Source organism: Lithobates pipiens, unplaced genomic scaffold, assembly GCF_037356315.1.
Source record: "Lithobates pipiens isolate NorthernLeopardFrog02 unplaced genomic scaffold, aLitPip1_a1.2 Scaffold_23, whole genome shotgun sequence".
In the NCBI taxonomy this organism is placed as follows: domain Eukaryota; kingdom Metazoa; phylum Chordata; class Amphibia; order Anura; family Ranidae; genus Lithobates; species Lithobates pipiens.
In genome coordinates, this window is record NW_027507785.1 from 292,439,166 (window position 1) to 292,465,648 (window position 26,483).

The 26,483-nt window shown below is 42.9% G+C and overlaps 1 protein-coding gene across 1 annotated transcript in view; it reads left to right on the top strand.

Moving 5' to 3' along the window:
* The window catches only part of LOC143926533 (atrial natriuretic peptide receptor 2-like), an 89,865-nt gene that overhangs the window by 5,885 nt on the left and 57,497 nt on the right, over positions 1 to 26,483 (top strand). The window contains exons 2-7 of the mRNA XM_077450336.1: positions 3,927 to 4,031; positions 6,798 to 6,900; positions 10,170 to 10,315; positions 15,261 to 15,330; positions 15,417 to 15,561; positions 23,196 to 23,282. Coding sequence (XP_077306462.1) covers positions 3,927 to 4,031; positions 6,798 to 6,900; positions 10,170 to 10,315; positions 15,261 to 15,330; positions 15,417 to 15,561; positions 23,196 to 23,282 — 656 coding nt within the window. The remainder of the gene's footprint in view (positions 1 to 3,926; positions 4,032 to 6,797; positions 6,901 to 10,169; positions 10,316 to 15,260; positions 15,331 to 15,416; positions 15,562 to 23,195; positions 23,283 to 26,483) is intronic.

A 26,483-nucleotide genomic window follows, 5' to 3' on the forward strand; every position in this document is an offset into this window, starting at 1 on the left:
GCTCAGCAATGGCATGCAATGCCAAGCTACTGCTAACAAAGCAAACAGAATATTGTCATGCTTTAAAAAGATTAACTCGAGAGATAAATCGATAATTCTCCCGCTCTACAGGACTCGGCCACAACTGGAGTATGCTGTCCAGTTCTGGGCTCCAGTCCTCAGGAAGGATGTACTGGAAATGGAGCGAGTACAAAGAAGGGCAACAGAGCTCATAAGAGGACTGGAGAATATTAGTTATGAATAAAGGTTACGAGCACCAAACCTATTTTCTCTGGAGAAGAGACGCTTGAGAGGGGATATGATTTCAAACTACAAATACCGTACTGGTGACCCCACAATAGGGATAAAACTTTTCAGCGGAAAGGAGTTTAATAAGACAAGTGGCCACTCATTAAAATTTGAAGAAAAGAGGTTTAACCTTAAACTACATAGAGGGTTCTTTACAGTAAGATTGTCAAGGATGTGAAATTCCCTTGCGCAGGCGGTGGTTTCAGCAGGGAGCATCGATAGTTTAAAAAAACTATTAAATAAGCACCTGAACGACCGCAACATACAGGTATATACAATGTAATACTGACATATAATCACACACATAGGTTGGACTTGATGGACTTGGTGTCTTTTTTCAACCTCACCTCACTACTATGTAATTATCCAAAACTAGAAAAAAAAAGTTGTGGCTTTAATTATATTACTTTAATTTGAACTTTTCCAGTGTATAGTGGACATGCAGTAATAATTAGCTATGTGCTACAGCAAAAAACAAAACAAAAAAAAAAACACATACGAGAATATAGGAATTTTGGATCTCTCACACATCCGTCTCTCCTGCAGTCCAGCACACCCCACTGAGCATTGCTCCAATCAATACCGCTCCCTAATCGGGCAGTGGGCTCGCTGATTTCTCTAATTGGGCAATGTTTAGGTGGGGTCTAGAGAGCTGGGCTGCTTTCTGAGTGTGAGACTCTAACTGCTGCCAGCACAGGGTTTTTTTATATCCTTGCTCCAGTGGAGGCCCGCTCATTAGGCCGCCCCTCCAAGCCATGCGCCCAGCCCCTAATCTCTATGTAGGGTGCCGGATGCATGGATTTCAATGTGTGTTTTTTTTCTTGAAGCACATGATTAGAGCCTGAGGCTCTAATTGGCTTCAAAAAAGGATGGGCTCGGGGCACAGAGCACTGCGCCCCGAGCCCACCCACTTGTGTAACATTAGCGAATTAGTATTCACTAATGTCTTTCTGCTTCTCCTCCCGGCCAATCAGGAAGTGAGTCCAGAGACCGGATTGCCCAGGGAGTCTAAGGTAGTGTGAGTGGATCGCCGCCTTTTCTGAACGATCAAGTGCCGGGGGGGGGGGGGGGGGGGGGGGTATGTGCAAGTGGATCACCGCTTCCAGTTCAAGCTCCAACTCTTAGTTGATAACAAGTAGAAAAAAAGCTAATTACTACTGTATATGAAGCCTAACTACAGCACAGTAATAAATGAGGGGGGCTCAATTGGGCTTTAACATCTGTTCTGGTATTTTACAGGCATGCTTTCAGAATTCTAGTCATGGTCTTTAATACCCATGTGCAATAAATTTTGCATAGCTTACATTTTTTGGTGTAGCATTGCACACGTTAGTTAGTTTATGTGTCATGGTCAGAGTAGTTTTCTGCATGTTGAAGTTCTCTGTAGATCACACTGGTGTGAAGGAGAGAAAAAATGACAGACGGATATAGATGAAGAGAAAAGAGAGAAAAAATGGCTGAGCGATGGGAGGAGAGATAGAGAATATTAGATCGATTAGAAGAGAAAGAGACAGAGAAAGAGAGATGAAGAAGAAAAAGAGAGAAAGAGACAGACATAGGGATCGAAAGAGAAAGAAAGAGAAATTTGAAGAGAAAAAATGCAAGACAGATGGATGGGAAGAAAAGACAGTTAAAGACAGAGAGATGGGACAAGAAGAAAAAAAGAAGAAGAGATGAGAAAGAAGGAGAAAGAGACAGAGAGATGGGAAGATACAGAGGAAAAGATTCACAAAGAGAAGAGAACGAAAGAGAAAGACAGATGGGAAGAAAAATAGAGAGAGAGAGTTAGAAAGAAAGATGGTAAGGGAAAGAGAGTGAAAGAGATATAGACAAAAAGGAGCTAGATAAAGAGATGGGAAAAAAAGAGAGATAGACATAGAGATGGGAAAATAAAGAGACAGGAAGAGAAAGAGACAGATGGAAAGGGAAAGAGACAGGCAGGGAGATGGAAATGGAAAGAGTCAGAGAGATGGGAAGGGAAAGAGACAGAGAGATGGAAAGAGGAAGAGACACACAGAGGGACGGGAAGAGGAAGAGACAGACAGAGGGATGGGAAGGGAAAGAGACAGACAGAGAGATGGGAAGAGGAAGAGACAGAGAGATGGGAAGGGAAAGAGACAGACAGAGGGATGGGAATGGAAAGAGACAGACAGAGAGATGGGAAGGGAAAGAGACAGACAGAGAAATGGGAAGGGAAAGAGACAGACAGAGAAATGGGAAGGGAAAGAGACAGAGAGATGGGAAGAGGAAGAGACAGACAGAGGGATGGGAAGAGGAAGAGACAGACAGAGGGATGGGAAGAGGAAGAGACAGACAGAGGGATGGGAAGAGGAAGAGACAGAGGGATGGGAAGGGAAAGAGGCAGACAGAGGGATGGGAAGGGAAAGAGGCAGACAGAGGGATGGGAAGAGGAAGAGACAGACAGAGAGATGGGAAGGGAAAGAGACAGACAGAGGGATGGGAAGGGAAAGAGACAGACAGAGGGATGGGAAGGGAAAGAGACAGACCGAGAGACGGGAAGGGAAAGTGACAGACCGAGAGATGGGAAGAGGAAGAGACGGACAGAGGGATGGGAAGAGGAAGAGACAGACAGATAAATGGGAAGAGGAAGAGAGAGCAAGAGATAGATGTGGAGATGGGAAGAGAAAGCGACAGAGACAGGACAAGAAAGAGACTGAGAAAGAAAGATAAACAGATTGCGAGAAGGATGAAACAAAAAACAGAAAGACAACAGGCTCCATTCATATTTGGCAACTTGTCATGAGACTTTGGACAACCCTTCATATATGTGCGAAATTTACTTTAAAAAGGTCCTGCACTACTATGGTCCGACTCTCATGGGACTTGACTGACATAATAAAAACATGGGAATGATAGGTGCAGAACGGAAAGTCGTTAAAGTGCAAATGCCAGTTGTTGCAGTCCCTTGTAGACTCATGGAGTAAAGCAAGCACTAGTGGCAGCCCTTTTGAAGAACCCATGGGGAGACTCAAAGATGGTAGGAAGGTCTCTGCAGGGTCCTAATAAAGGGTCCCACAATGGGAGTAAAGAGCCCTGGGATCAATGGGAAGGGCCCCGGTTGCGGGTCAGGGGGCCCTTCATAATTTCTTGCACCAGGGCCCTGAAAGTCCTAGTAACGCCTCTGATTTTGACCATATACATGCTTTATAATTTAAAAAGAAATCATATACCGAATCTGATTGTTTCATGCATTCACTGCATATAATATATAACACAAGATTTCTAGTGCTTGTTTAGAATGGAGAGCTCAGTCAGAACCGCTTCTATAATTTTGTTTGCATGCTGACTAAGCCTAGCGTGCTTTCTGGTGTAACCTTCAGCCTAATAAACGCTTGTAGAAAATGCCCTGGAGGGATGCTTGTCTCAATGTATGGGTTATGAGATAGAATGGGAGGCTCTCTAATGGTTTCCGGAATTCTGAGATCTGTGCTGACATGCAGGCCTGAGATGCGGAGGCACATGACTGCATAGTAGTAAGAAAAGGACGATTTTTTGTGATAATGTTAGGATTTAATGAAGGTCGGGATTTTCTGATTGTGAAATCTGCAGAAAGTGAGAGTAGGTGGACTGTATGTGACAAAACACACAAATCACACCTTCTTGTGTACCTTTTACAGAAACAACGTGGGATCTGCGGCCCCTGGATCCCTGACGATGGTAAAATTGTTACTCACACCATTTCCCAAGCAGGAAAAATGACCCAACTGAACTGGACTAGTAAGGTACGATCTGTTATTTAAAGATGAATTCTGGCTTTGAGCCTCGTACAGTTATACAGGCTCCTCTCCTGTACTGATATTACTCTGATTTCACTGCACCCCGTGAGCTTCTCACACTGTTCATTAGAAGCTGCAGTAAGTCTCATTTCCTGGCTGAAGGATGTCCGACATCATCTAGCTTCTTCCACCCGAGTTTTACTGTCCCTGGCCCATCCTTTTTATTTATTGGATGTCTGTTCTTTCAATAATGGAGGCTCAGCTTCGCATGTGAATGTTATCGAGAATGGTTTCCATGCAGTCTTAGAACGCCCACTCTGCCAGACCGACATTCACCTGTCAATGCATTTTGATCTTTGCATAACTACTCCCAAGAGTCAGCCAACTGTCTGCAACGGTCTGATGGTTATTGGGAGGAGTTTCTTTTCACCTGGTGATCCGGCCAGTCAAACTGGATATACACTAGTAGAATTGCTCAATATTTTTCATTTTAAGAACATTCGTTCCATTTTCTAATCATTACTGGGGTCAAGTCAATGTTCGTTTTTGACCACAGTGACAAGGAAAAGTAACTACTTGCTGCAAAATCACATACTTGTACGTCATTTGGCTTCAAGTGGTTGTACCGCAGTACCGTTTTTTAGAGCCGGCGGTCGGCTCTCTTGTAATAACAACCGATGCGGCTAAGTGTCACGCTTGATTGTTATGACAAGCAGCCGCCTTTCACCGTTCGCCCGTTCTCTCCTGTCTCACTGGGAGACCCAGGTGACCAGCCGGCACATCCACCAGCTGGCTGGAGACCAGAACAAAGCTGGAATTGGCTTAGATCGAGTCTTGGCTATGGTAACTCGGAAGTGACGTCATGATATCACTTCTAGTTTATTTAGGAACCAACGACAGCAGTATTCAAAAACCGAAAGTATTCAAAAACACAGATCTTGGCATTTTGAATGCTTTCAAGTGCAGGGGAGGGGTTTGGGGTCTAATGCCCTGTACACACGACTGGTTTTCCCATCGGAATAAGGTTTATCCGACGGAGTTCAGCTGAAACTGTCTTGCGTACACAGACATGATCACACCACAGCCCGATCGTCAAGAACGTGGTGACATACAGCACAAATGATGGGAATAGAAAAAGGAAGTCCAAACGCCAGTAGCCAATACCTTCCATCTTGTACTTGCTTCAGAGCATGCGTCGTTTTTGGTCTGTTTTTTCCCCGATAGCAATTGGTGGCGTTGAAAAAAATTTAGAACACGTTCTCTTTCTAGGTCTGTCAGAATTTTTTACATAAAAAGTCTGATGGGGCATACATACACGATAGGAATGTACGATGAAAAGCTTCCGCCAGACTTTTTCTGTCGGACATTCAGCTCGTGTGTACACGCCATTATAGATTGCTGTCACAGGGATGTTTACATTCCTTGTGACAGCAATAAAAATGATTAAAAAAAAAAAAGGGACAGTAGTAAAAATAAAAATTAAAATAAATAATAAAAGTGCCCCATACCTCGGTGCTCATGCGCAGCAGTGAATGCATACATACGTCACACCTACATTTGTAAATAGTGTTCAAACCACACATGTGAGGTATCGCAACAATTGTTAGTGCGAAAGCAATACTTCTAGTGCAGGGCCTCCTCTGTAACTCTAAACAGGTATCCTGAAAAAACGTTTAAAGTGTCGCCTATTTGTTCGATATTTTTAATCCTATTGTAACCATTAATAAAAGTGGAATAAAAAATAAAAACAAAAACAAAAAAAGCTTTGCCTATGGAGAATTTTAGGTAATGTAGTTTGTTGCCATTCCATGAGCGTGCACAATTTTAAAGCATGACATATTAGCTATCTATGTACTCGGCGTAACATCATCTTTCACATTATACATAAAATTGGGCTAACTTTACCGTTTACTGCTTTCCCCAAAAAATTGTGTTTGAAAGACCACTGTGCAAATACAGTGTGACATAGAATATTGCAACAACTGCCATTTTATTCTCTAGGGTCTCTGCTGAAAAAAAAAATATATAATGTTTTTAGTGGCATAGGCATTTTCAAGCTGCAAAAAAAACCTCAGGGCCAGAACGTTCTGGAGCAGCAGCGTTACAGCTGTAAAAAAGGCTAAATGCGCGTTAACACTGTATACAGTGTTAAGCTGCGTCAATCATTTTTAAGCTGTAGTAATTGTATTTGGGAGTGGAAAATAGAAGAGGGCAGAGAAACACTGCTAAGCGCTAACGTGTCTAAACGAGCATTAACGCCAAAGTAAAACACTTCTAAAAGCGTGTTTTTACAGCTGCTTTTTCCTGGCATCGGTACTGGTTTTGCAGCTCTTTTTAACGCCCTGTGTGCATGAGGCTTAATGTTGTTTTATGAGTTATTTACCTCATGGCTTTGGTTTGTGAGGTAAATAACTCATGAGGTGATAGTGAGTTGACACAGAAAACAGGAACGCACCAGACCCCTGATGTGTGCAGAAATGACTTTTGGGAATTGGTGCCGGCGCCGAAAAAATTGGCGTTGCACCAATTTGGACGCTGCCGTTGCCAGAAAACGACTGCGATTTGACAGGTAAAAGTTCATGTCAAATCTCCCCAATGTGAATGGGGCTAAGAGTTTTTACTTTTATTTTATTTGAACCAATAATAAACCGATCGCAGCCAATTTTTATCCAGCCAAAGGTGTGGCGTTTCTTATTTATTTTAAGGGATACTGCTGTCTGCTGTCCCATTGCTTTTAATGTGTTGTTTATTCCATTTATTTTGTTCTTTTAGGTCATTTTGGTCCATCCTGGGATGACCTCATTAATCGCTCATATCAAAATCGGCAGCTTCCAGGCAGCGTTAGAATCTTCGTCCATAGTGCTGAGTGGAACAGGTATCCTGATACTTCATTTTCACTACACAACCCAACAGCTGAAAGGGTACCTGTCATTCATATACAGTATACTGGAGGCAGTCATGTTGAAGGCTGAGCCGTAATTCAACTTCTAAATCCACCAATAACCAGTCACTAAGCAATCAAAGTGCAAAGTATTTCTTGTCACAATGGTGTATACATACAATGATGTATCCCATGCTTAATTAGTTTGCTTCCAAAATTTTTACAATAAGGGGATCCTGATTTGCAATTTGACCCCCCCCTAGAAGAGCAGGGGTTGGCACTGTTTTCTTAAGGACTCATTAAACTTGCTTTGGTCTTGGAAAAAATAAAATAAAGCTGTCTGGGTCGCTCTTCATAGAGCATTATGCGTCTTTCACATGGGCTTGTCCATTTGACAGACTCTGCTTGCTCAGCAGGGGGGGTGGGGGGTGATATTGTTGATCCCCGCTGAGCAGGCGGATGACAAGTCCGTCTCCACTCACTGTGCTGAGACTGACCTGTCCGTTTTAATCCGATCCCATCCGCCAGACAGATACAAAATAGGATCCCCATCCGTCTGGATTTAGCAGGCAGGATCGGATTGGATAGCAGCAGGTGTATGGAGGGTCTGATCAGACCCGCCTAAAAAACTAACAGGCGGACCTGATCAGAAAGCCTGTGTGAAAGGGTCCCTATACAGTTGGTGAGGAGGGGTTGATTTACTAAAACTGGAGAGTGCATAATTTCGTGTACCGTATATACTCGAGTATAGGCCGACCCGAATATAAGCCGAGGCCCCCAATTAACCCCCAAAAAACTGGGAAACTTATTGACTCGTGTATAAGCCGAGGGTGAGACATGCCTGTCCATCCCTGTGTGTCCGTCCATCCCTGTGTGTGTGTCCGTCCATCCCTGTGTGTGTGTCCATCCATCCATCCCTGTGTGTGTGTCCATCCATCCATCCCTGTGTGTGTGTCCATCCATCCATCCATCCCTGTGTGTGTGTCCATCCATCCCTGTGTGTGTGTCCATCCATCCATCCATCCCTGTGTGTGTGTCCATCCATCCCTGTGTGTGTGTCCATCCATCCCTGTGTGTGTGTCCGTGCAGCCTTGTGTGTCCAGCCTACCTGTGTCCCGTGCCTCCGTCCCGTGCCGAGCCTCCGTCCTTCTGCCATGTCAGGATCGCCGCTCTTCGTCGGCGCCTTGGCGGCCATTCCTCTGTTCAAAAGCCGCGCCTCCGTCTGTGATAGGCGGAACACTCAATTTCCCAGCAGTCTGTGTTCCGCCTATCACGGACATCCTCTCATCCTCGTCCGTAGTATGAGAATGAGCGGATGTCCGTGATAGGCGGACCACTGACTGCTGGGAAATTGAGTGTTCCGCCTATCACAGACGGAGGCGCGGCTTTTGAATAGTAGAATGTCCGCCGTCTGTCTGCTCGACACGCTGATCGGGCAGGCAGACGGCGATGACTCGAGTATAAGCCAAGGGGGGCACTTTCAGCCTCAAAAAAGAGGCTGAAAATCTCGGCTTATACTCGAGTATATACGGTAGTTGTGCACAGTAGCAAATCAGCTTCTAACTTCAGCTTCAATTAAGCTTTGACAAAAAAAAAACCTGGAATTTGGTTTCTATGCACAGCTGCACCAGATTTTAATAAATCAACCTCATTGTAGTTCCTTCTCACTGCCTGCTTTAACCCTTAAACCCAGCACTGTCGTGCTTCAATTGCATGCAATGCAGGATGTTTGTAGAGTGGCCCTATTCACTTGAATGAGTTGTGCTCGTCAGGTGCTATATAGGGGTATAATTCCTGTCATAGCTGCAAAGCATCAACAGGTGTACACCCCCAGTTGCTGCCTCTGCATCTAAAGGGGGGGGGGGGTGGGGGGGAGCAGTTTGGAGGCGGTAAAAATGCAGTTGAACTGCAGGGTTTAACCGCCCCTCAACTGCTAGTGTGCATGAGCCCTAACTGGTGAAGCTTCATTGCAATTCTATAAAGCCTCTCAAAATGTACTATAGATTCCATCAATGAAAAGCGTTCTGTGAATCAGGAACGGGCAGATGAATGAAAGGTCCACATGTTCCATTCATAGAGTGCTTTTCATTGATGGAAGCTTTAGTATGGTTTCTGTGAATGGAGGGCGGAAAAAGGATAGGCATAGTTGGAACTCTTGACAAGTGTCCACGGCAGGTCCAATGCACAAAAAGAAATAACACACACACTATGGTGTGAATGAGCCCTTAAGCAGAAAATTAACTGATTGACTGAGTTTTCAACTACCAAGTTCGGGGGGGGGGGGGGGGGAGGGGTGTGTTAAAAACATGCGCTTGAGCTGTGTGTTTACCACCCCCCTCCCCAACCACTTAAGCTACAAAAGCAATTAACGGTTGTGCACATACCACAGCAAGGCATCGCATTTATTGCGCACTACCACCTGCTGAGACCCATTCAAGTCAACGGGTATGGGCTGCAATCTGCTTGCAATTGCGTGTAATGCACTTAGTTGTGGGGCGGTGGTGCAGCAATTATGAGGTTGTGAGGTATCATATTGCCTCCTCACTGCCTGTCAATTGCCTCCAAAAAGTGACACACCACAGATCACCTTTGAGAGGTGCTCCATTCTTTGCTACGTGTGTAAACAAAGCTTAAGCCTTGGTTCACCCCATGAATTCCTGTGAAATTCAGTGCAGTGCGATTTGTGCTCATTCATTTTCGAAGAGACTCAATTTTCACCAAATTCATGCATGCACTACTTTTGGAAACGCACTGCAACCAGATCGCATGGTTGTTTTGTACCATGCGATCCAGTGCAGACAAACGCACTGAGTTTGGGGTGTCATTAACATTGCACTGACACCTGCTGCAGATTGCAAAGGCAGTACATTTTGAACGTGGTCCCGAAAACACTCAGGGATAGCGGCTTTCCCACACCACGTTCTAGTGTAAGCCAGGGATTTTTAGTGCTGGTCCACACAGGAACATGTTGCATTCAGTAAGATGCGATTTTCATCCCATTCGTTTGAATGGGCTGAAATTGCATTGGATCACACTAAAGTGCACACGCTACTTGTAAAAATGCAATGCAACCAGATCACATGGTACTGAGACGCCATGTGATCGAATACAGGCAAATTGAAATTGTAATCTGATTTTGGGGTGTTACCCAGTGTGTTTTGAATGCAATACTGGAAATGCGCACGGAACGCAGGTTTTCTGGTGTGAATGGGCTCTTAAAGTATAATTGTAGTAATCATGTCTGTACCCCTTGCTGTGTGCAGTGTGCGGCGACAATGTTTGCAGTCCAGAAGAACACTGCGCTGTTTGTCCGGCAGACTGCGGTCCCTGCCCGATGGCGACCTCTGTGAAGATTGCTATAGCACTTCCCCTCGCCCTATTCTGCAGCGGCTTCATCTGCGCTACTGTGGTATAACCTCCTTGTCTTATAATCACCATGAAAGCTTTGTTGTATACATGGGGCTGGTTCTTATAGCTGAATGCCAAACCAAAACTTTTTTCTTTTTTTCCATCCTCTCTATCCTTTCTTTTATGCCTCTATGCTTTCTTCATCCTTTGCTTTATGCCTCTATCCTTTCTTCATCCTTTCCTTTATGCCTCTATCCTTTCTCCATCCTTTCCTTTATGCCTCTATCCTTTCTCCATCCTTTCCTTTATGCCTCTATCCTTTCTTCATCCTTTCTTTTATGCCTCTATCCTTACTCCATCCTTTCCTTTATGCCTCCAGCTAGAGAGCAGGCTCTCCCTTGCAGAGCCTTGAGCACATTGTTATGCCGCGTACACACGGTCGAAACTTCGGCCAGCAAAAGACCGATGAGAGCTTTTCCTCTGAAAATGCGACCATGTGTATGTTCCATTGGAATTTTGCTGGCCGAATTTCCGCCAGGAAAAGACTGAGAGCAGGTTCTCAATTTTTCCAACGGAAAAAGTTTCTATCGGAAATTCAGATCGTGTGTATGCAATTCCGACGCGCAAAAACGCATGCTCAGATTCAACTACAAGACGGAAGCTATTGGCTATTGAACTTCCTTTTTGTAGTCTCTTCATACACGTTGTACGTCACCGCGCTCTTGACAGTTGGAATTTGGTGTGACCATGTGTATGCAAGACAGCTTGAGTGAAATCCCGTCAGGAAAACCATCAGTGCTTTTTCCGACCAAAATTCGGATCGTGTGTGGCTTCAGGCCTACCCAGCAACAGCTATTCCTAACATATCCAGATCAGACCTCAGTCTGGGTGGGAGGACCAGAATCACCTGACTTCCTCCTAATATGTACTCTCTCAGCAGCCTCAGCAGCCAGAGAACTCCTACTGATTGGCTGAGAAAAGCATGCATATTCATAACTCAGTTTCACTGCAGCTCATCATACTAATGCCAGAGGTAACAGCGACACCTGCTGGCAAAAGGGGGAAACTTACAGCTTTAACAGGCTTAGGAGAAAACCCAAATGATCATAATGACTATTAGCCCCCGTTTACATTGATACTCCTTTACTTGAAGTAGCATGATTTCAAAGTAGCATGTCAGAGAGATTTCAGGTGCTACTTGGCTGACATCTGTGCCAATTCATGCACAGATGTCTATGCAAGTCATACCTGAGATCGCAAAAAATAGAGCGGGAACCTTTTATTCAAATTGGTTCAGCACTTCAAAGTCAGAGTCGCACTGATTTGAACAGTTCCATTGTCAATAATAGGGTGCGACTTGTCATGCGATTGGAAACTGTCAAATTACATGACAAGTTGCTCCGGGTGTGAATGGGGGCCAAATCAGCAAGGCTGGTTACCACCTAGTACAACTAAATTTACCAGTGGCCCTGTTTAAGACAAGGGTGCTACATGGGGAAGTGGGGAAGAGTTAGAACTTCTGTCAACTTTATATTGTTGTTTGCAAGCCAATGTTCACATTGGGCCAAATCAGCAGCTATTGCCAGCAATAGCACCACCCAAATCTGTGCGATGCCGACTTTGTATTGGAACGCCTACCTTTACAAGCACATGTACTTTAATAGCATCCCAATCTTAGCCCGTAGGGTTCAATATTGAGTTGGCCCACCCTTTACAGCTATAACAGCTTTGATTCTCCTGGGAAGGCAGTCACTTTCATGCTCCCAACCTTGTGGGAACAGTTTGAGGGTGGCCCCTTCATGTTCCAACATGACTGCGCACCAGTGCACAAAGCAAGGTCCATAAAGACATGGACGAGTGAATTTTTGGTAGAGGAACTTAACTGGCCTTCACAGAGTCCTAACCTAAACCTGATAGAACACCCTTGAGATGAATTAGAGAAGAGACTGCGAGCCAGGCCTTCTTGTCCAACATCAATACCTGACCTCACAAATGTGATTCTGGAAGAATGGTCAATCATTCCCAAAGACACACTTCTAAACCTTGTGGACGGCCTTCCCCAAAGAGTTGAAGCTGTTATAGCTGCAAAGGGTGGGCCAACTCAATATTTAGCCGTACGGGCTAAGACTGGGATGCCATTAAAGTTCATGTGTGTGTAAAGGCAGGTGTCCCAATGCCCAATATAGTGTACGTCTAGATATGATTTTATGAGCTGTTCATAATAAAATGTGTTCATGTTTTTATACATTGTCATGTTTGTTCCCTTTTAACCCCCCTGACGGTATTCCAGAGTCTGGCTTGGGGTGGAATTTTTATACCAAAAGCGGTAACCCAGAGCCAGACTCGGGATTGCATCGCTGTATGCAGGGAGAGATTTACTTACCTTCTCCCTTGGATCCAGCGATGTCCCCGCACTGTACGAGTGAGCCGTGTCTCGCTCGATATATCACATTGCGACGCACAGGGACGGAGATCCGCGCCAAATTCAAAAAGTGAAACACTCACTATACATACAGTATAATGCAATCTTACAGATTACATTGCTGTATGTAATTATTTGACATCCCCTTTGTCCCTAGTGGTCTGCCCAGTGTCCTGCATGCAGTTTTATATTATAAAAACTGTTCTTTATGCCTGGACAGCTAGAAAACAGCGACAATAAATTGTAATCACTTGCAGAATTGAGCGATAGCGATTTGTGGGGAGATCCGTCATCAAATATTGGAAAGTAATGACAGTGACAATTCTGCAACTGAGCAAATTTCAGTGTTTTTGATTTGATTACATTATTGAATAATTTTTATTATTGTTATATTATTGTTATATTATTATTTGGTATAATTATTTATAATTATTTATTATATTATAATTTATAAAATAGGGAAAGCTAGTGCGCTCAACCTAAGATAACTTACAGAGAGGAAGTAATGTATCTAGGAAGCAGCCAGCATAAAAAAGTGTTCTCTGCACCAAAATTAGATAAATGAAAATGAAAATGCGGCGCTACCAAAAAAGTGCTAAATAAAAATGAGTGTATGGTAATCTCAAAATAAATGTGGATCAAAATGTTATTCACTAAATATAAATACAATGGAAAATAAATATATCAAAAATTCAAACAAATATGCGTGTATGCAAATATATGCAAAATTAGTGAATAAAAAATTGTGGAGAAATATTCAAACCCCTAAACAATCCACATAGACAATCCCAATCCAAACAAACATAATAAAATAACCATATGAAGAATAAAAAATAGTGAATATCGTGAAAAAATGAATATTTAGACATATGATGCAAACACGTGATAGTCCATAAATTTAAAGTGCATTAATGACTAATGCCATTGTAAAATTAATAAATAGAGTTCATGCAAAAGATGTGAAGAGGCGATTCCCACAAGTGATAGATCACTGCAAACTTCAGTGCTTAATGGGTGCACCACCTATTTCCCCCAGCCTCTCACCTCCAATATCTGGTATACAGGCACTGTGTACAAGGGGTAACTGCTGGCTTCTATTTCGTTCCCACTGCTTCACCGCTGATTAACTTTTCACTGTGAGGATAAATGTTACATGCCCTCCCAATAGCTCCAGGATATCCAGGCCATAAAGAGTGGAAAAACACAGAGGGCTCTCATGTGTAGTAACTTGGCTATTTTATTGAAAACAACAGTAAAATCCACACTTACATTTAAAATATCAGCAGAGTGTGCAGCAGACGCGGACTTCCGGTTTCGGCCGTAAACCGGAAGTGATGGGTCCGACACCGAATTCCTTCCCTGACGCGTTGCGTTACAGAACGTAACTTTTTCAAAGGGTGATATCACCCTTTGAAAAAGTTACGTTCTGTAACGCAACGCGTCAGGGAAGGAATTCGGTGTCGGACCCATCACTTCCGGTTTACGGCCGAAACCGGAAGTCCGCGTCTGCTGCACACTCTGCTGATATTTTAAATGTAAGTGTGGATTTTACTGTTGTTTTCAATAAAATAGCCAAGTTACTACACATGAGAGCCCTCTGTGTTTTTCCACTCTTTATGGCCTGGATATCCTGGAGCTATTGGGAGGGCATGTAACATTTATCCTCACAGTGAAAAGTTAATCAGCGGTGAAGCAGTGGGAACGAAATAGAAGCCAGCAGTTACCCCTTGTACACAGTGCCTGTATACCAGATATTGGAGGTGAGAGGCTGGGGGAAATAGGTGGTGCACCCATTAAGCACTGAAGTTTGCAGTGATCTATCACTTGTGGGAATCGCCTCTTCACATCTTTTGCATGAACTCTATTTATTAATTTTACAATGGCATTAGTCATTAATGCACTTTAAATTTATGGACTATCACGTGTTTGCATCATATGTCTAAATATTCATTTTTTCACGATATTCACTATTTTTTATTCTTCATATGGTTATTTTATTATGTTTGTTTGGATTGGGATTGTCTATGTGGATTGTTTAGGGGTTTGAATATTTCTCCACAATTTTTTATTCACTAATTTTGCATATATTTGCATACACGCATATTTGTTTGAATTTTTGATATATTTATTTTCCATTGTATTTATATTTAGTGAATAACATTTTGATCCACATTTATTTTGAGATTACCATACACTCATTTTTATTTAGCACTTTTTTGGTAGCGCCGCATTTTCATTTTCATTTATCTATATTATAATTTATGATTTCATTTTTCAAACTTTATCATACCCGGGATGTTTACTAGACTCTGGTTTGGACAGATTTAAGTGAGTTATTGCTAAGATTTACAGGACTACAATATAAAACGCCAAATTTCCATGCAAAATAATTGTACCGCTTTTAGCACCTAAAATCCGAAATAATCGTATCGCCAGGGAGGTTAAGCCAGTAAAGTCTGATTATATTCTTTTTATTAGGTTTGGTATACATTATGGATGTGGCACTATAGCGGTCTTACTGCATTTAATGTAAATCATGGGATTAATGAATTATATTAATCTTTTCTTTTTTTTTTTTTTTAAGTGGTTTCAATACCAGAAGCAGAAGATGCTGTGGGATGAGAGTTGGATCCTCACCGTGAAAGACTCACCTGGTATTCTGTGTTCCGTTAGCTTGGCTAGCGTACTATAGAGCATTATCTCACATCTATCAATGCATAACTGTGATCATGTTCCATAGGAGATGCTTTTTGGAATGGCTTGGGCAGCACCATCAGCCTAAAACATAATAATAATACAAACCTGGAACCAAAACAGGAGTTACTGGCAAATACGGTATTCGTAAGTGGCTCGGCGACAGAAAACTTCATCCAGACCGGGATCTAGTGAGTAAATGAAATAATTTAAAACTGCCAGAAGATCTAAGATAAGCAGTATTATATCTAAACTTGAGGCTGGGTTCACACCTATGCGAATTGGATGCGGGTTTCACATAGCAGGAGAATGGGATTGGCTCTCTATGGAGCCGGTTCACATATCTCCGGGGTGGCTGCGGAGCGCACTGCACAGAAACGCTGTGTGTCTTCGCCTCCGTTTCAGGGCCGAATTCAGGCAAAAAATTTGGCGTTGCTGTGCGATCCAAGGCTGGTTTAGGTGTAAACCGAGCCTTAAAAATCGAATGTCATTTTAACCACTTCATGACCGCCCACCGTAGAAATACTGCAGCAGGGCGGCCACTCTGCGCCAGATCACATACCTAGTACATGATCTGACACTTCCTGATCTGGGTTGCGCACGCGTGTGTAATAAGGGCTTAAATCCTGTGTTACATTTATTCATAGGTTCATTCATATATTTACCCTTTCAGATATGTGGTCAGTAAATGCAAGGATTAAAACACAACACACAAAAAATGTAATAAAAAAAAAAAAAGGTTTACTTATCTTCGGTTAAAGATGTATTACAGATGATACGATACTGGATAAATACAGCATATTCAATCCAGGGGAGTCCCTACCTCATAAATGAGATACCTGGAGATGATAGTCAACATGATTCAGATGCTTCAGTCCTGAATAAAACCTCAAACTCCGGACTGGCCTCCCAGTCATATTTATATGGTAGGGAAGACAATAGCTACAACTGATGAAAAGAAAAGGTCAAAAGTTCCTAACTTCCCATAACATAATGAAGCAGATGTCTCATGCATTAAACATGTTGTATATAGATATAAGTAATCACTTTTAACTATTACTAAATTTCTTGTAATTCAATAACTAAAGTTATATATGAATCTCGACCCATACTACAGCCTGTGTCCACTGTCCAGCAGCCGGCTCCTGCTGGGACCACACACTGCTAGTACCGTGGACTCGATGTCCGCTGGCACCCTCCCATTGTTTAGTACACAGACAGAACGGCGACCTGTCTATGTAAACAAAGCAGATCACTGTTCTGTCAATAGGGAAGGCATCGATCCTGTGCTCCTGCAAAGCAGGGACACAGATCGATGCCTTCCCATAGTAAGAGCACTTCCCCCACAGAAAACAAGCACCGGCTAGGAACACATTTAATCCTTTGATTGCCCCTGATGTTAACCCCTTTCCCAGCCAGTGTCATTAGTACAGTGACAGTGAACATTTTTTTAGCACTGATCACTCTATTAGTGTCACTGGTTCCCAAAAAGTGTCAGCCCTTGTACACACGGTCGGACATTCCGACGGAAAATGTCCAATCGGACCGCGTTGTCGGATAATCCGACCGTGTGTGGGCTCCATCAGACTTTTTCCGTCGGAATGTCCGACCAACAAAGTTTGAGAGCTGGATATAAAAATTTTCCGACAACACGATCCGATCGGACTTTGTACGATCGTTTGTAGAGAATTTTGAACGGACAAAGTGCCACGCATGCTCCTAGACCAAAGCAATTGGCTACTAGCCTGAACGTAGTCCCGTCATAGTCCCGTTATAACTAAATAACGTCATCGCATTACGAACAATCGGATTTTCCGACTTTGTCCGACCGTGTGTATGCAACAACAGTTTCGGACAAAATTTGTCGGGAAAAAATCTGATGGATTTTGTTGTCGGAATGTCCGACCGTGTGTACAAGGGCTTAAAGGTGTCAATTACCGCCCGAGTGCCTGCCGTAACATCACAGTCCCGCTATAAGACGCATATCACCACCAATTCTTGTAAAAGAAAAAAATTACAGTATGTATCCCATAGTTTGTAGACACTAAAACTTTTTTTTACCAAAAAAACTTGTAGCAGAATACGTTTGCTTAAATTGATGAATATTTTTTTTTTATTATTATTATTATTATTATTATTATTGGATATGTTTTAAAGCAGAAAGTAAAAAATATAAATTTTGTTTCAAAATTGTCCGTCTTTTTTTGTTTATAGCACAAAAAATTAAAACCGAAGAGGTGATCAAATTTATTTCTGGGATAAAAGGACATACATTTTATTTGTGTACAGCGTCGCACGACCGTGTAATTGTCAAAGTGCTGTATCGCAAAAAATGGCCTAGTCATGAAGGGGGGTAAATCTTCCAGAGGTCAAGTGGTTAATAACTGTCAATGATGAGGATGGGTAAAGAAACAGTATGGCTTCTACTAACTTATATTGATCTTAAAGCAGACTGAGCCTAGACACTAATGCCGGCCATACATGGTCGAAATTTCAAAAGAATTTTCTTTTGAAAATTAGAAAATTTGTGCGTTTTATGATCCGATTATGCCACCATTGATTTCGAACTTTGGCCAACCAAGCCTTCAATTTCACCACATGTTGCTACAGAAAAGAATTTTCATGGCTGGGAATCTTTTCTTTCTGGGAATTTTCTTTTCTTGCACATGTGCATTTCTTTTTTGAATTTTCATTTCTCGCACGATTCTCCCATCATTGATTAGAAAATTGTTTGTTTTTCAAAACATTTCATACGTGTCCGATTACTCAAATTTGATTGCCGCACGAAAATCTGGTGTTGCTGCAGCCCACTAAGCCCCCATACACACCCTCGGAAATTCCGATGGAAAAGGTCCGAACAGATTATATTGTCGGAAAATCCGATCGTGTGTGGGCCCTATCGGACATTTTCCGTCTGAATTCCTGCCGGAAAAAATTTGAGAGCAGGACCTCACATTTTTCGACAACAAAATTTGATCAGACTTTTTTGATCGTTTGTAGAGAATTCCGGTCGAACAAAGTGCCACGCATGCTCAAATCAAATTACGAGACCAAAGCTATTGGCTGATAGCCGCAACGTAGTCCCGTCCTAACGAACGAATGCCATCACGTTCAGAATGATCATATTTTCAGACAACTTTGTCCGCGTGTATGCAACACCAGTTTCGGATAAAATCCGTCTGGAAAAAATCTGACGGATTTTGTTGTTGGAATGTCTGACCATGTGTACGGGGGCTAATGTTGCGAAATATGAACAAATACTCTTATGCCCTGTACACACGGTCAGACATTCCGACAACAAAATCCATCAAATTTTTTCCAACGGATTTTGTGCCAAACTTGTCTTGCATACACACGGTTGGACAAAGTTGTTTGAAAATCCAAACGTTCTTAACAATGTGACGTCAAACGCATACGTTGGGACTATAAACGGGCTAGTAGCCAATAGCTGTGGTCTCTTAATTTATTCTGAGCATGCCTGGGCACTTTGTCTGTCGGAATTGTGTACACACGATCGGAATTTAAACAATCGGATTGTGTTGGAAAATTTTAGATCCAGCTCTCAAACTTTGTGTGTCAGAAATTCAGACGGAAAAAGTCCAATGGAGCCCACATACGATCGGATTTTCCGATAACACGATCCGATCGCACATTTTCCATCAGAAATTCCGACCGTGTGTACAGGGCATTAGATAAGATGTATGTATGGCCTGCTTTTAGGCTGTATCTATATGCGCAGCATAGGCGTGCACAGGGGGTGTGCTGGGTTAACACCCTAATTCAGGGGGGTGCTTGGATTAACCCCCATCTCTGCGACCAGCTCTGTCATTTGCCTGTATTTCTGATGTCCGGGATTTGCTGGAGACGTATATTGACATGAATGGGTGAAGGCAGCTCAATGCAGCTATGCGCCACCAATAGTATAAAGTAGCAAAAGCACACTACCTGCGTTTGATACATCACGTCTGTGCGAGTGCGCTAAATTACGCACATAGCTGCTTATAGCCGCCTTCACACATTCATGTCTATGGGAGGCTGTATGCAGCGCCAAGACATCCTAAACACGAGAAATGCGTAGCCTGTTTATGTTGCCCAGGCAAATGCCTCGCATGTGTATGTAGCTTTATGAAAAAAACTGAATATGATCGCTCTTCTTGTAAGGGCTAGTTCATCTTTACAGAAAAAAACTGCCTGTGCAGGCAAGGAGTGTTTGTAGATAAAAACAAACCATCCAGCCCTGATAAAGATGAATAATGTTCTTGCTACAGGTATAAGCCATTTTCATACCTCATGAAGCCTGACTGAAAAACTCAGAGGACGTTGCTAAGTGAGGCCTACTTGTTACTGCTCACCTCCACCATCACAAGATTGAGCTCTTTCTCTGATTCAAACCCGCTCACATACTCTATCTCACCCCTGCAGTAGTTTTGAACTCAGCGGTTGAGAGACAACTCCTTTGATGGTGGAGGTGAACAGCAATGACTAGGCCTCGCTTAGCAACATCCCGAGAGTATTCCAGCCAAGCTTCATGAGGTATGTAAATGGCCTTCCCCTATAATAAGGGCATTATTCAACTTTAGTCAGAGCTGCACAGTTTGGTTTTATCTACAGAGGCCTCTTATCTGCATGGGCATCATTTTTATTTTTTTTGGTAAAGGTGAACTTACCCTTTAATCATAGGAGCCCTGTGATTAATTTCCAGTAAGCAGAGCGAAACTTGTTAGGATGAGCACCTTTGGCAGCCTGTACCTTTCTCCATGGTGACTGCGGGAGTTTGGTTTCCCCAACTTAAGCGGCATTCAGAATCTAGTTACACGATTGCCACGGTTACAGGCCGGAGTTACATCTGCAACTATGCTCAATTTGTCCTGAAGAAGCTCATTGGGAAATATGTTGACCTATGAGGATTTCTCTCCACAGCTTACAGATAACATAGATATATGGAGGCTCGGCTGCACCAGATCATGTACCTAGTATGTGATCTGTCACTTCTGGGTAGGGGGCACGTGCGTGCCACAGAAGACCTGACCATGCTGTGATTAAACAAAGCTGGTGTCGATCACCAGGTGCTGGCCAAGGGATTATCACCGACACCTGACAATCGTTATGAATTTACACAGGACAAGGCCCTGCCTATGTAAACAAGGCAGGGCCCTGTCCTGTTAGTGGGGAAGTAATAGATTTTTTTTTTCCATCAAAGCAGGGAATAAAATCTATTAATTCCTCTATTAAAAGCACCCAATACAGTACACTGGCTAGGCGCACATTTAACCCTTTGATTGCCCTAGATGTTTAACCCCTTCCCAGCCAGTGTCATTAATACAGTGACAGTGCATATTTTTAGCACTAATGTATTATTGTCACTGGTTCCCAAAAAGTGTCAAAAGTGTCAGTTAGTGTCCGAATGTCCGCCACAATATCACAGTCCCACAATAAGTCACTGATCACCACCATTTCTAGTAAGTAAATAAATAAATAAAAATTCCAGTATATATACACACACCATAGTTTGTAGACGCAATTACTTTTGCTCACACCAATCAATGTGCGCTTAATGGGATTTTATTTCACCAAAAACATGTAACAGAATACATATTGGCCTAAATGTATCACTTGATTTTTTTAAAACATTGTTTTATTCAAAATTGTCAGTTTTTTTGTTTATAGCACAAAAAAGAAAAAAAAACGCAGTGGTGATCAAATACCACCAAAAGAAATCTTTCTTTGTTGGAAAAAAAGGACATAATTTTTGTTTGGGTACAGCGTCGCATGATCTTGTTCTAGTTTCTCAACAGCTGGAGGGCCGCCAGTTTGAGACCCCTGCTTTAAAATAATGCAATGCTGTATCCCAAAAAATGGCCTGGTCATGAAAGAGGGTAAATCTTCTGGAGTTGAAGTGGTTAAAACAAACTGTGCAGCTCTGACTAAAGATAGGTGTAGGCCATATACATACCTCATGAATCCTGACTGGAACACTACCAGGACATTGCTAAGTACTCCTAGGACATTGCTAAGTGAGGCCTAGTCAATTCCCTACTCATCTCCACTGTCAAAGGAGTGAGCTCTTTCTCTTATTCAAACCCCCCCACATGCTCTTTCTCTACCCTCACGCAGTAGCTCTGAGCTCAGAATTTGTGATGGTGAACAGTAATGACTAGGCCTCACTTAGCAATGTCCTTGGAGTATTCCAGTCAGGCTTCACAAGGGACACCGATCCATGCCTTCCACTAGTAAAAGCACCTCCCACTGTACACTTAGACCCCTTTCACACCGAGCAGCCTAGGGCATCAGCGGTAAAGCAGCTTTATTTTTAGCTGCGCTAATCGGCCACTAGCGGGGTAGTTTTGACCCCCTGCTGCTGGCTTAAAAGGGGTTAAATCCGCCCGCAAAATACCACCGAAGCGGCATTTTGCCAGTGGTATCTCAGCTCTGCGCCATTGATTTCAATGGGGAGCAGCGTTGGAGAAGCTGCGGGCAGGACTTTTTGTGGCGCCCTGCCAGAGCACGGCTCCAGTGTGAAAGCCCTCTGAGACGCTTTTTTCAGGCGCTATACAGGCACTATTTTTAGAGCTGTAGTGCCTGAAAAAACGCCCACAGTGTGAAAGGGGTCTAAAACACAGGATAGTAACACAATTAACACTTTGATCGCCCCTGATGTTAACCCCTTTCCTGCGAGTGTCATTAGTACAGTGATAGTACATATTTTTTAGCGCTGATCACATTAGTGTTACTGGATCCCAAAAAGTGTCAAAAGTGTCAGTTAGTGTCCGAATGTCTGCCACAATATTGCAGTCCCGCTATAAGTCACCAATCACTGCCATTACTAGTAAAAAAATACATAAATAAATAAAAATTCCATAAAAATATCCCATCCTATAACTTTTGCGTAAACCAATCAATATACGGTTATTGGGATTTTTTTTTTTTAACCAAAAGTATGTAGCAGAATACATATAGGTTTGTTGTTGGACACTTTCCAGGAACAGACAAGTATCTTCAAATCCCTGGTAATAGATAAAAAGAGAAGGTAAGACAGAGACACTGCACCCTCAGGGATAATGGGATTTTAATTGGAGGTATAGAAGTTTGTTACCAAGGTGAGCAAATATACACCAGAGTTTAGTTTAAGAAAATATAAAATTTTATTACATAATATCAGATAAAAATCACATAGTCATCATAATATTTTGACCATGAATTGATGGTAAATATAAGAAAAAAGATGCTTGGATATGCAGAGGAGCCGGCATGTTTCACAGATTCCTGTGTAGCAGAATACATATTGGTCTAAATTGATGAAGAAATTTGAATTTTTTTTAATTGGATATGTTTATAGCAGAAAGAAATACACACATATACACATATATACATATACAGTATATATATATATATATATATATATATATATATATTTATTTTTCATTTTTGTTTATAGCGGGAAAAAAAAAAAAAAAAAAACAGTGAGCAAATACCACCAAAAAAAGGACATACATTTTATTTGTGTACAACGTCGCACGACAATGGCGCAATTGTCAGTTAAAATAACGCAGTGCCGTATCGCAAAAAATGGCCTTGTCATGAAGGGGAGTAAATCTTCCAGAGCTGAAGTGGTGAAGTCATATGAAGTCCTATCACTGGGTTTGGAGATCAATAATTTATCTTTAGCAGCCCTATCCGCCATCAGAAATAGCTGCTGATGAGTACAGCATTTACTCTTTTTTTTTTTTTTTGCATTTTTCAGGTAATGTTTCCCATAAACAATATATTATATGACAAATTATCACTGTAATCTACTGCAATAACAGGCTGCTGTCTTTTCTTCCAGTGATGGGCGGATAGTTTCAGTAAAAAGAATATATAAGAAGAATTTTACCATCACTAAAACAATTAGGAAAGAAGTACAGCATGTCCGGTGAGTTTGAGTATACACCGAGGCAAAAAAAAATTTTCTGGTATGATGCCAGATTGTAAGATATTTGTAAGATATTTGTTTAGTCAGCAGAGTTTTTGTCTGAAAATACAATACAAATACACTACAACACATGACATCACTTCCAAATTTTTATTCTGTCATACGTGAATTTTCATGCTTTAGTAACCTCTTCATTTTTGATGTGAGACTAGCATGCAAAAAAAACAAAAAAAAACAATAATCATCAGGTGTACTAGGCTTTACTGCTCGTTAAGATTATGTAAATACTTTCATGTCCATAGTCAGGGCACACGTGCACTAATGCGCCTTGTACAAAATACAGGTGCAAAAGAAATCTGAATAATTTATCCAGAGAGGAAGTTCTGATGGTCAAAAACACTATTGAAAAAAAATAATAAATGCACATTTTTTGCAGGTAAAAAAAATGTAAATACTTTTTTTTATTTTTATTACTTTACTTCTTTTTTTTTATGAGCCTTGAAAGCAGATGCAGGGCTTATGCAGACTGTCAGTGTGAGCCGTCAGCCTGTACATCGTATGGGCAGACAGTTTCACACTGACATGAAGAATAAATGAATGACCACAGCGCTCAACAGTGCCTACAGTTCAATGATAACTACAAGCCAACAGCCGCAAATGCTTCCGGTAGTTGTAGTCTATTCATTTGCAGAAAACTTTCTTTTTTTTTTTAACAGGTATGTTTTTATTTATCACCATTGAAAAAATAACAATCATTGGTACAATACAACATAACATAGTGTTCAGTGTACAATCGGTCTATCAGACATTACATGTCAACCGGTGCAGGTCAAAAAGCAGAGGAGAGGGAATTGAGTAAAAGGAAAAAAGGAGGATGAGAGAGAGGGGGGGGGGGGGGAAAGGGAAAGGGGGGGGAGAGACCAGAAGCCAGGCTCCCGGAAGCAGCTCATAGGAAAAGGTAGACCATAGCGATACAACATTCGTCCCCCAGTACCATAATTGATCAAGTAAATGCAAGAGAATATCATAGATCCCATAACCAACCACCCTCAGAGCGTACCATCTATACTCCCACCCAGCAACCCCAGATCTTGTCGAATTTGGACGGGCATTTCCGACTCATATACGTCAGTTTGTATAATGGAAGAGCGGAGTCAATCAACCCTTTCCATTGAGAGATCTCAGGGGGGTCAGCCTTCTTCCAATTAAGGAGAATGGTCTTCCTGGCATAAAATGCCGCATAGAATACAAACAGTTGTTTATGTGTACCCACCGCCACTCCGTCACACACCCCCAAAAGCAGGACCACAGGGTCCATCCCCACCGAGAGACCCCCTACCGAATTCAGAACCCCCACCACCTCCCTCCAGAAGGTCTGAATAGCTGGGCATTCCCACACTACATGCATAAATGTCCCAACTGCTGCGTCACATTTCGGACATCTATCGGAGCACAGTGGGTATATTCTCGAGAGTCTCTGTGGAGTGTAGTAGGCCCTATGAAGAAACTTCAGTTGAATGAACCTATCTCGCGCAGAGATCATCCGGGGGATATAAGTCTGGATCCCCTCCTGCCAGTCCTCCCCACTCAGAGATGGGAGATCAGGCCTCCACTTGCGAAAAAGCGCAGACTCTTCCACGGGTTCCGAAGTGGAGAGCCTTAGGTACAAGGAGGAGAGGATACGATCCGCGTATTTGGAAATGAGAAACTTCTCAATCTGGTGTGAGCAGATAGAGATTGGGGTAGGGAATTGGGCCCGTGTCGCATGGCGTAGCTGCAGGTATCGAAAAAACATTTTATTCGGTAACCCGAAATCCGTCTTGAGGGTGTCAAAATTGAGGAGGACCCCCCTAGGCATAACATGTTGTACGGTCGTAATGCCATATTTGGCCCACAGTGCAGGATCTGGGATAGAGTTGAAATGTTGCAACTGCGGATTGCCCCATAACGGCATATGGGGTGAGACCTCAAGAGGGCCGTTGAGTTTCCTCGACACCTGCATCCACACACGCACCGTCGTTGCCATGGTTGACGTGACTGTTGGGTGGGCTTTAGGGCCCCTGAATACCAGATTACTAAGTGCAGCATAGGACCCCAGAATGGCCGCCTCTAGGTTGACCGACGGATTGGACCGCGATTGTACAAACCACCACCGCACCGTCACCAGCACCGCTGCCCAGTAGTACTGTTTCAGGCACGGCAAGGCCAGTCCCCCAGCAGAGAGAGGCAGCTGAAGGGCAGTCCTCGCCACCCTGGGCACCTGTCCGGCCCAAATAAACGAAGTGATCACCCGATCAGCCCTGAGGAAGAAGGAGTTTGGGATCGGGGTAGGGGTGTTCCGAAAGACATACAAGAACTTTGGCAAAAAGGTCATTTTTAAGAGGTTGATTCTACCCACCGGTGATAAGGGCAAAGACTTCCACATTTGGCACTTGGCAATCAGGTCATCTAAGATTGGGTATACATTGTCAGCTAGATATTGTTTGGGATTCCCTCGCACCACTATCCCCAGGTATCTGAACTTGTGAACAAATTTCAGTGGCGTCGGCGTGGTCACGTCCCGAGGGTTCTGGGAGAGTGAGAACAGCAAGGATTTATCCCAGTTGATCCTAATCCCCGAGAAGGAAGCAAACTCCTCCATGATACACAAGGCCTGTTGTAGGGAGACGGATGCATCAGGGAGGTACAGGAGTGCGTCATCCGCATATAGCGATATTTTTTGGGCTAAGGGGGCCCACCCTCAGCCCTTCAAATTCCTCCGATGCCCTTAAAAGTATGGCCAGGGGTTCTACTGCCAGCGCGAAGAGGCCAGGGGACAGAGGGCACCCCTGTCTCGTGCCCCTACCCAGCGCAAACTCCGCAGACACCGTACCATTGGTGCGAATTCTGGCAACGGGGTTTTTATAAAGCAGCCGAATCCAGGATATAAATTTAGGGCCAAAGTGAAAGCGTTCTAAAACTCCCCAGAGAAATTGCCATTCAACAGAGTCAAACGCTTTCTCCGCGTCGAGCGATGCAACGACTCCCTGCCCCTGCCCAACCCTAGCCCTAGATATGTGAGTATATAGGCGTCTAATGTTAATGTCAGTGCCTTTGCCCGGCATAAAGCCCGTTTGATCACCGTGGACTAGGGTCAAGATTACGGAATTAAGCCGATTTGCCAAAATCTTTGTCACGATTTTTGCGTCGACATTAAGCAGG